Below are 10,324 nucleotides of genomic sequence, written 5' to 3'. Positions count from 1 at the left end.
ATTTCCCATCCCCGCCCCTCCTCCACCCTCTATCTCTATTCTCCCATCCCCACTCCTCCCCCAACTTGTCTCCCTTCCCCCATCCCCACCCTTCCGCAACCTCTTTCCCCTTTCCCTCATCCCCACCTCTTCCCGCCCTCTGTCTCCATTCCCCATCCCCACCCATCCCCACCCATCCCCCCCATCCCCACCCATCCCCCATCTTCTGTTTCTGTTCTCTCCACTCCTCTCCCACCTTCTGTCTCCTTTCCCCCACCCCTTCTCCAACCTTTCTCCCTTCCCTCATCCCCACCCCTCCCCTACCGTCTGTACTCCCATCCCCACCCCTTTCCCAACCTTTTTCTTCCTTCCCCATCCCCACCCCTCCCCCACCCTGTTTCTCTTCGCCCATTCCCACCCCTCCCCCACCCTCTGTCTCCCTTCCTCCATCCCCACCCCTCCCCCACCCTCTCTACTCCCGCCTTCGTACGATGCCTACGCCACTGGGTGGGCCATCCCCAACCCCCAGCACCTAGGAAGCTGTAGGCACCCTGTGGCTGCAGGATAGTAGTCAGAGTCCTTGACCACAGGGGTCACTTGTGACGGAACACATGGTCTGTTGTTCCTTCTGCCCCCTGCGTCAGCCCAGGAGACACTGGTGCTCAGGTTTGGAGCTAGAGATTTGCACTGAAATCTCCCTTCCCCCCATCCCAACCCCCCCAACTGTCTTTCTTCTCCCATCTCCACACCTTCTCCCTTTCCCCATCCCCGCCCTTCCCCCAGCCTGTTCCCCATCCTCCATTCCCACCCCTTACTCACCCTGTCGCCTTTCCCCATCCTCATCCCTCTCCCGTCCTGTCTCCCTTCCCCCATACCTGACCCTCCCCCATCCCCTCCCTTCCCCTCTCATCTCCTCTCCTCCCCCACCCATTGTCTTATCTCATCCCACGCCCGTCTCCCCTTCTCCCCTCCCCCTCTGCCCTTCCTCCTCCCAGTCCTGACCCCGCTGGATCTTGTAAGATTTCAACCGGGAAGGAACGAGAAACGGGGATTGGTCAGACGGGACTGCTTGTTCCCCTCGCTGCCGCTAGGGCGCTTGTTGAGTCACCGTCTCGCTCTTTCCTTCCAGCAACTTCGCGGCGTGGTGCACTATCTGTGGAAAAACGTGAGTTCAAGCCCTGAGTCCTCGCTGCCCCACAGGGTGACCTTGGGCTTGTGCCCTGGCACCACCCCTGTCCCCAGTCCCTGTTTTCTCTCTGGAAATGGGTCGAAGGCCAAAGAAAATGATGTGCCCCACTTGGGTCACCCCAAGCCGCCTGCCGTGGAACACTGGCCGCCGTTGAGGAGGTGTGTCTGTAGCGATGCTTTGAACCGCGGCGGCGGCGCTCGTGGTTGGAACTCCTCAGGGTGGGTGCGCATTCGCAGTGCGGTAGGTGCTCTGGGACTCAGCCCCTCTGAAGGTGCTGGGGGTTGGGAATCGCCCACCCAGTGGCGTAGGCATCCTAGGAAGGCGGGAGCAGATGCAGAAATGTGGCTGCAGGACGGTAGTCAGGGTCCTTGATCCTTGACCACAGGGGTCACTTGTGACGGAACACATGGTCTGTTGTTCCTACTGCTCCCTGGCTGAGCCCAGGAGACACTGGAGCTCAGGTTTGGAGCCAGAGATTTGCACTAAAAGGGCGGTATTGAGTGTCCGGTTGTCAGTTTCCTCTGCAGTATTTGCAGAGGTTTTCACAGGAGGCCGTTGTTTCGTAAATATCATACATGTGTCCTTGTCTTTGGAGCGTCTTGATTATTCCTCTCAAACATGCGTGGAAGCAGGTGACTGAGACCTAGAAATCCAAGAGTTGGAGGTCCTGAGGCCAGCCAGAATCGCTTCAAAATGGAACGAAGGCATCTGCGGGTAAGAAAGTCCCTTGAAACGCCTCGGGTGCCCCGAGAAGCCCTGTTCCCCGCTGTCCTTGTCACTCGGGAGCCAGATGGCAGCTGCATCTTGAGTCCCTCACAGTAGAGGAAAAGGCAGGAGCTGCGTTTATAGTTTCAGGTCATGTCCCCAAAAGGGCATTTCACTCATCCTGTCCTGCTGTTTTGTATAAAAATCAACGGTATCCTGGGCAAGGTGGCTCATTCTTGCAATCCCAGCACTATGGGAGGGCAAGGCGGGCGGATCAGCTGAGGTCAGGAGTTCAGAACTAGTGTGGCCAAAATAGTGAAACCCCATCTCTACTAAAAATACAAAAAAAGACTTAGCCAGTTGTGGTGGTGCACGCCTGTAGTCCCAGTTACTCTGGAGGCTGTGGCAGGAGAATCTTGAACCCAGGAGGCAGAGGTTGCAGTCAGCCGAGATCGTGCCATTGCACTCCAGCCTGGGTGACAAAAGGAAAACTCCTTCTCAAAAAAAAAAAGTAAAAAACCGTAATGTGTTGGGGGCCTTATTGCCAAAGCCACGATTGCATTCAGAACCAGGGTAATCAGCCACCAAAGCACACTCTATCTAGTGGTGTCGGAGAGTGTGAGCTGAGGGAGGCTTTGTCTCACTGCCCTTTGGCCTTGGGCCAGTAGGGGTAAGTGTCGGTCCTGCAAGGTGAGCAACAAGATTGCACTACCTCATCTTTGGGTGCCACCTGGGGAGATCAGGGAGAACATGCGATCTGGCTAGAAGCCTGGGGACTCGTGCCAGGACCAGAGGCTCAAGGATGATGCCGTGCATGGGACTCTGGGGCCGTGCTCAGGTGCTGTTGGTATCCAGACACCCGATATATAATCGCCCCCAATGGTGCTGCTGCCTTCAGAACAGGAAATGGTAACCTTGTATCCCAAAACCCTAGCTTCAAGAGTGGGTGTGTCATAGACTGAGCCCAAGACCCTGAGAGGAGGGCTGTGTGCAGAGAGGAGAGGGTCAAGGTCATGACCTCAGGGAAGCTTGGGAGAACAGAGAAGGGTCAGCCGTGGTTGACCAGGTAGCTCGTCAGTCCTGGGCTGCCAGCAGGTCACCTCCTTAGTGTCTCACCTGTGCAGAGAGAAGAATGAGATGCCCCAGGGCGCTGCCTTCTGGGCTCCCCATATCCTTCTCATCCCTGCCACAGAGGTTGGAAGGGCCTCCATGCAGAGCTGGGGGTTGAGGCCACCAGTGCATTTACTTCCTCCTTCCTGGCAAGGGGTGTTCCTAGGAGTTGCTCTGAGTCTGGCACCCCAGGCAAACAGAGCTACTGGGCTAAGGTGCCTCAAGGCAGTGAGTGGAGATTTTGGGGGATTTTTTTTTTTTTCACTGGGAGAATCATGCCCCCCTTCCTCATCCTCCTAGAAGACCTGGCAGAGCCCACAGACCTCTCTGCTAAACATGGACTTGCCGTCTCCCTGGACTGAGGTGAGGGATACCACCTATATGGAGGCTGCTGCTCTCATCCCTGACCTTGTCTGTGGCAGCCACATACAGAATGGGGTGTCCCCATTTTAACTCGCTTCTCCAGCCACACCCATGGCAGGCTGGCACAAACACACAGCTGTAAGGAGCCCTGGACCAGGAGCCAGGGGCTGCATTCCCATGTCACCATTCCACGGTCTGCACTGCAGTTCAGATGCACACACATCACTCTTGCTGACCGCCAGTTAACCTTCACCCAGGAGGGAAAACTCGATAAGCCTGATGCTGGATTACATACCTTGAGTGAAGCACTAATGAGCCCAGGAAGGCAAAATGCTTTGGTCGGTTTTTAAGCTTTGCCAGACATGAGGAGTTATTTTACCCCATCGTTGTGAGACAGAATCCAGCTTATTCAGCTTTAGGCTTGTATTCTCCATCTCTAGAGCAGAGTAAATGAAGAAGATGGTTGTGACAGAAAGGATGAGGATGTCCCAGAGGGACCACAGCAAAAGTCTTCACACTGAAGGCACTCTCGGAGACGTGTCATGAGAAGGCACAAAGGGTAAATTGCTGGAAGCTTATCCAGGCTCACCAGTGTCACAGTTCAATGCGTAGAATACTTGTGCCCTCCATGTTGCAAGAAGGGGGCAGGCACTGTTCATATTACTCTTGATAAGTTGGTTTTTTTTTTTGTTGTTGTTGTTGTTTTTTTGAGGTAGAGTCCCTCTGTCTCCCAGGCTGGAGTACAGTGGTACAATCTTGGCTCACTGCAAGCTCTGCCTCCCGAGTTCCAGCAATTCTCCTGCCTCAGCCTCACAAGTAGCTGGGACTACAACACTAAATTAAAAACTCTGCTAAAAATGCAAACAATTAGCCGGGCATGGTGCTATGGTGGTGCATTCCCATGTCATCATCCATGCCCGGCTAATTGTCTGTATTTTTAGCAGAGACGGGGTTTCACCATGTTGGCCAGGCTGGTCTTGAACTCCTGACCTTAGGTGATCTATCCGGATTGGTCTCCCAGAGTGCTGGGATTACAGGCGTGAGCCACTGTGCCCCAACCTCTTGGTAAGTTTTTTATAAAGCAACAAAACATTTTGAATCTTAATATTTATATCACAGTATGCTCAACAAACTAGTTTTGACATTTTTTTCACTTCTCTGTAGATTTATAACTAAGAAAGTTATTAGTGCTTTGAAAAAAAACTTATTTAGTGGTCACAGCAAAATCAAATAGGCGGGCAGATCACTTGAGGTCAGGAGTTCAAGATCAGCCTGGCCAACATGGTGAAACTCATCTCGACTAAAAATACAAAAATTAGCCGGGCATGGTGGTGGGCGCCTGTAATCCCAGCTACTCAGGAGACTGAGGCAGGAGAATCACTTGAACCAGGGAAGTGGAGGTTGCAGTGAGCCAAGATTGTGCCACTGCACTCCAGCCTGGGTTACAGAGCAAGACTGTCTAAAAATAAAGAATAGAAGGTCCAGGCCTCAGAGGTACCCTGAGAGGAAGATCATGACTAGGTATTCCTCCTTGTCACCCAAAATAGCAGTTGATGTACCCCAGGCTTTCAGTAAGAGGCTTTGAGTAAATCAAGGCGAGGATCAGCTGTGCCAGACACTTAGCATCGAGTGTGTCCCCGGGGCCAGCCTGCCCCACTGCTTCCTGCCAGCCCTCAACACGGACCTAGAGGATTTTTTTTCAGTCCATTGTGAGGCCAGTGCCTTTGGGATCCCTGAGGATTGTTGCTCCCCTTTGTTGTTCCGGTGGAAAGTGCCAGGCAGCCTGATGCACCTTGCTTATACTCTCAGCTACTGTCACCCCTATGGCCTAGAGATTGAGGGTTAGCTGGAGACTGGGACACAGCACCAGCTTGCAGTGTCTCTGGCTCTTTCCTGAAAAGCAAAGTCCGATGAGGCTGTCGAGTGAGGAGGAGGAAGTGGAAAAGTCCCAGAGAGCATCCCCCTCTGGCCCGGAGGCCAAGACTGAGTCCTTCTCCTTCCCTTTTAACCTCTTTCTCATTTCTGTTTCTGGATTGATAGCTCTTTCCCCCATACTCTCCATTGGTCTGATTGTGCCATGGGGGTGGGGCAACAGTCAATCCCATTGACACCTCATCCACACCAAGGCAAACAAAGCCAGGCCCTCAGGACACTCCCATCCCCCAAACTATGCCCACAGTGTCCCCACTTGACTCATAAGTTACCAGCTTTTAAAGGACACAGCTGTCTGAGAGCCAGGAGTCCTGGCCTCCTGCTCTGCTCTCCTCCCCTTATGCCTGGCTCCCCATCAGCAGCTGTGGACCATTCCCTGTCCAGCATCGCTGTTCCTTCCAAGTCCCTCTGCTCCCCTGAGTCTGGAATGACAGCAGACTCTTAACCCTCCGCACTGTGCCTTGAGAACCATGTCCCATGAGATTAACTGGCTGTACCCAGGGTGATCTTGTCATGTTTAGGTCTAGAGATTTTTTATCTGAAGGGAAACCAAACCCCATTGAGTACTGGAGAGGGCAGAAAGGGTCAACAAAGATGTAAAATTTTTTAAAAGGCATCTAGGGCAAAATACGTCAGGCTGATGAGAGACCTGACTGGAGATCAAAGACTTCCTGGATTCGGTGGAATCTTCTTTGTTCAAGGGCTGGGAAAATAACCTTGAAGGGAGAGCTGCTGGCATGGGAACTGGGCTCCAGACCTCAGCAGACCAGAGGAGTCAGGGTCTTCGTGTGGCACCCAGAATGTCTTCCTGCATTCACAGTGCCTCTGGATGCAGAAAAACAGCTGGGCTTTTTTATTCCCTACACCTTGTGGCTTGTCGTGTTCTCCAAAATAGCTCATGGAATTGGGGAGAATCCTTTGATTTCTGTAAATGCCAGTGGAAGGGTATCTTCTAGCATCTCAGTCACATCCCAGACTCCAGGAGAGGCAGTCTGACATTCCAGGGTGCAGAAGGAGAGAACCACCGAGGCAGCACAGGCCAGTAGAAACAAATCAGATGCACAGAAATATTCAAAAGACCTGAAGGACTGAGGGCACATACTTTGGTGGTCCCCATTGGGATTCTGTGACTAGAGAAGAGGGCCACCCTTGTGATGAGCTCAGAGGCCACTCTGGCCTGTGCAGCCCACAAGGACCATAAGAACAGAACAAGCAGAAATGTCTCCCCAGCTCATGCCTGGACTCTAGGGGTCATGCTGGGCCCCAGTCTCTTCACTCCTCCCTGACACTGGGAGGAAGGACAGCACCTTTGTGCAATTGTGCTCTGGTGCTGCTTTCTCTGTTACCACTGGACAAACAGGCAGTGTGAGGCTGGACAGAGGAGTGTCCCCGCCTCAGTGTCCCCTGAGAGTGCACTGCTCAGACTTCATTGCTGTTCCTCCTCCTTTGGATCTCCGGAAAGCTGGGATCCCGTAGAAACTTCCCTAACTTTTGGACTTGTGCAGTTTTCTGTTTTCCCATGGCTTATGTGAAACTTATCAGTCAGCTCTTGTTTTTTTGAGACAGAGCTTCGCTCTTGTTGCCCAGGCTGGAGTGCAGTGGCATGATCTCGGGTCCCCACAAGCTCCGCCTCCTGGGTTCAAGTGATTCTCCTACCTCAGCTTCCTGAGTAGCTGGGAATATAAGCATGCACCACCACACCTGGCTAATTATGTATTTTTAGTAGAGATAGGGTTTCTCTTTGTTGGTCAGGCTGGTCTCGAACTCCTGACCTCAGGTGATCCACCCACCTTGGCCTCCCAAAGTGCTGGGGTTACGGGCATGAGCCACCATGCCTGGCAATCAGTCAGCTCTTTCTTAACACTGAGATTGTTTGACTGTTAGGGAGGGAAATGATCTGTGTAAACCCCTCCTCACATAAGGGGTACCAGTTCCTGCCTGCCTGGAGCTGAGCAAGTTGTTCCCCACACAGAGTCAAAGACTTAGAAGGCTAAACATGAAAACAACAGTGAACATTAGATTTTCTGTGAAGGCTATTTGAGGTAATGAGAATTGCTGCTGCCTTTGCTGTGCCCAGAAGGTGCTTAATGATTAGGGACATTGACAATGACTTTTGTTACTAATCTAAGTCTCCCGCAGCTGAAAAGTAAAGACCATTGCCTGGGAATGAAAGAAAATGTAGAGCACATGGTAGTTTAACCCCATTTTCACAAAGGCCGTTTGGTGTTGATGGTAAAAATTGAGAGAAAGTAGTCTCCAGAGAGTTAACCAAAATGGAAAACACCCTTCAGTGAATTCCAGCCTCCTCACCCAAGCCAGGGCAAACAAAGCCAGACCCCCCAAGACATCCCTAGCTAGACACTTGCCAGTAGAATATAAGAATTGTGGGGATAGCACAGTGCATGAGGCAGATAATGGCCTGGAGAATTCTTTGGGTGGAGAGGTTCCGAAACTTCAAAAGCACCAACGTGTGATCAGGCCCGGGATAGGGATCATCCCTAAGCAGATCCCTGAATGCCAAATACAACTTCAGTTTTTGTGAGAGGAAATGTGTTGATATTTGTGCACTGTGCCTAGCACGGAAAACATTGAGTATAATTGATATGCCTGATGGTATCTCACTGATGAGAATCTCTGTACCTGAGAAACTTAGGGGCAAGAAGAGGCTTTTTGAGGCTGCATTTGAATCAGCTGTTTTCTTGAAGTATGGGAACATTAGTAATAGGAAGGGACTGGCCATCGGAGATTATGTTTTGGGTAAAGGCCTGCCCTGCTGCCTGTGAACAGCACAATCTGGAAGACGACACCTAATCATAAACAGAAGGTCTTCTGACAACTTCCTTCATGGCAGGGATGTGTGCTTTGGGCTCTTGTTTATTTCTCTCCCTGGCTTCAAAATTCCTAAGAAACCACAGTGGCTTTCAGACTTGAAAACATTGGCCGGGCGGGGTGGCTCAAGCCTGTAATCCCAGCACTTTGGGAGGCCGAGGCGGGTGGATCACGAGGTCAAGAGATCGAGACCATCCTGGTCAACATGGTAAAACCCCGTCTCTACTAAAAATACAAAAAATTAGCTGGGCATGGTGGTGCGTGCCTGTAATCCCAGCTACTCAGGAGGCTGAGGCAGGAGAATTGCCTGAACCCAGGAGGCGGAGGTTGCGGTGAGCGGAGATCGCGCCATTGCACTCCAGCCTGGGTAACATGAGTGAAACTCCGTCTCAAAAAAAAAAAAAAAGAAAAAGAAAACATTGCCGTCCTAGATTTGGTCACCAATATGACCCTCTGTCCCACCTCTCCAGCCCACATTCCTAGATTTAATCTGGTCAAGACTGCCAAGAGGATCCTGACTTTCTGGAAGAAAGCATCCTTTCCCCATAGGGAGGGAGGAAGACTGAACTCCCCTCCTGCCTCAGTGATTACCTTGGCTTTACCGGGCCTATCTTTTGTCTTCCTTAGCCATTCCCCTTTTTAGTTTCAGTATTCAGTTTTTCAGTTCCCCAAACAAAACGTATCTGACTTGGCGGTGATCCACTCAGTCCTATGACAAATGCCCAGCCCCAGCCTTACTTCTCACTCCTACTTGTAGTGTAATTTTGACCCAGCTTCCTTCAGGACAGCCTTGACTTTCAAAGTCTGGAAGCCCAGCCACCCCTCCGTTGTACCTCTGTTTCTCCCTGAATAGGCATGTGATTTGCTGTGTTCAGGAACATAGAGTCTAAGTGACAATTTGATACTTGGGGACTTTTTGGGAGTAGGAGGGGGGAATGACGTGACGCTCTTCATAAAGCTCTCTTAGCTGGAATATTTGGGTAATTTTGATGTGGCCAAAAATTCCCCCAACAATTACACTTTCTGGGTGGTTTTGTTGACTTTTTCTTTCCCTTTTGTAAATTGACATCCCATCAATCCGTTGAACCTGAAGTAAGTAAAAAATAAAAACAAACCCATCAGGATTCACTGGCTGGAGATTCGGGAATGTAATCAGATTTAGCTCTCCCATTGGCAGCATGGAGTTGAAAGGAGAGGTATACCCAGAAAGGCCTATAATAGCTTCTGAGGGGCCAGAGTAGGGACCCAGAGGCCTTGGAGTCAAAGTTGTGGTCCTCCCAGAGGTCTGGGTAGGTGGCTTCTGCACCACACCTGGGTCTGGGGAGTCATCAGGCTGTGGCCACTGCCTCCTTTCCACTGTCAGCCCAGGGCCTCCACGGGCCATGAGGGCCGATGCTGCCTAGACAGTTTTCATTTTTCTTTCCTTAGAAAGGAACAGGCTTTGCTCTCGCCTCTAAATGTAGTTCTGCCTTAATCCCACACATTTTTATTTCATTATTGGATTGATTTCTTAAATGATACATAATTGTACGTATTTATGGAGTACATGTGAAATTTTAGTTTACGCATATAGTGTATAATGATCAAATTACGGTAATTAATCATAGCCATTACGTCAAACTTTCGTTATTTCTTTGTATTGAATCCCAAACATTTTGATTTCTGCCATTTTGTATATGTTTAAACTAATTTCTTAAACAGCTTTTTTTGAAAATAAAAGACATCTAATTAGTTGGAATTTTACTTTATTACCATTAAATAGTGTGTGGCAAGCAATTATAATTTGCATTATTGATGATTTTTTAAATGATTTGATTTGCTAATTAGCCTTTTTTTAACTAAAAGCTTAAAAATATTCCATAGATTTATTTTTTCAGATGCTTTGGAATTAAAGACATTTTCTTATTTTTTAGTAGAGATAAGGTTTCATCGTGTTGCTGGTCTTGAACTCCCGGGCTCAAGCCATTGTCCCACCTCGCCCTCCCAAAGTGATGGGATTACAGACACGAGCCACTGTGCTAGAGAGTTGTAGGCGTTTTCAAGACCTCTCGTATACACAATGGTGACCGTAGTTAACAACATACTGAATACATGAAAACCAGTAAGAGTACATCTTAAGTGTTCTCACCACAAGTATGTGAGATAATACATATGTTGATTAGCTTAAGGTATCCATTCTACGATATTTCTTTTTTTTTTTTTTTTTTTTTTTTTTTT

General features: G+C 49.9%; 1 protein-coding gene across 1 annotated transcript in view; it reads left to right on the top strand.

Annotated features, from left to right (window-relative positions):
• The first annotated feature begins 1,124 nt into the window (after window positions 1-1,124).
• PRAME (PRAME nuclear receptor transcriptional regulator) overlaps window positions 1,125-10,324 on the top strand; it is a 13,163-nt gene continuing 3,963 nt past the window's right edge. Inside the window, exons 1-2 of the mRNA XM_037735648.1 lie at window positions 1,125-1,408; window positions 1,801-1,882. Of these exons, the coding sequence (XP_037591576.1) occupies window positions 1,862-1,882 (21 nt within the window). The 5' untranslated portion in view covers window positions 1,125-1,408; window positions 1,801-1,861. The remainder of the gene's footprint in view (window positions 1,409-1,800; window positions 1,883-10,324) is intronic.

The sequence above is a fragment of the Cebus imitator genome, unplaced genomic scaffold, assembly GCF_001604975.1.
Source record: "Cebus imitator isolate Cc_AM_T3 unplaced genomic scaffold, Cebus_imitator-1.0 Scaffold872, whole genome shotgun sequence".
In the NCBI taxonomy this organism is placed as follows: Eukaryota; Metazoa; Chordata; class Mammalia; order Primates; family Cebidae; genus Cebus; species Cebus imitator.
This window is presented reverse-complemented; position numbering and strand designations above follow the sequence as displayed.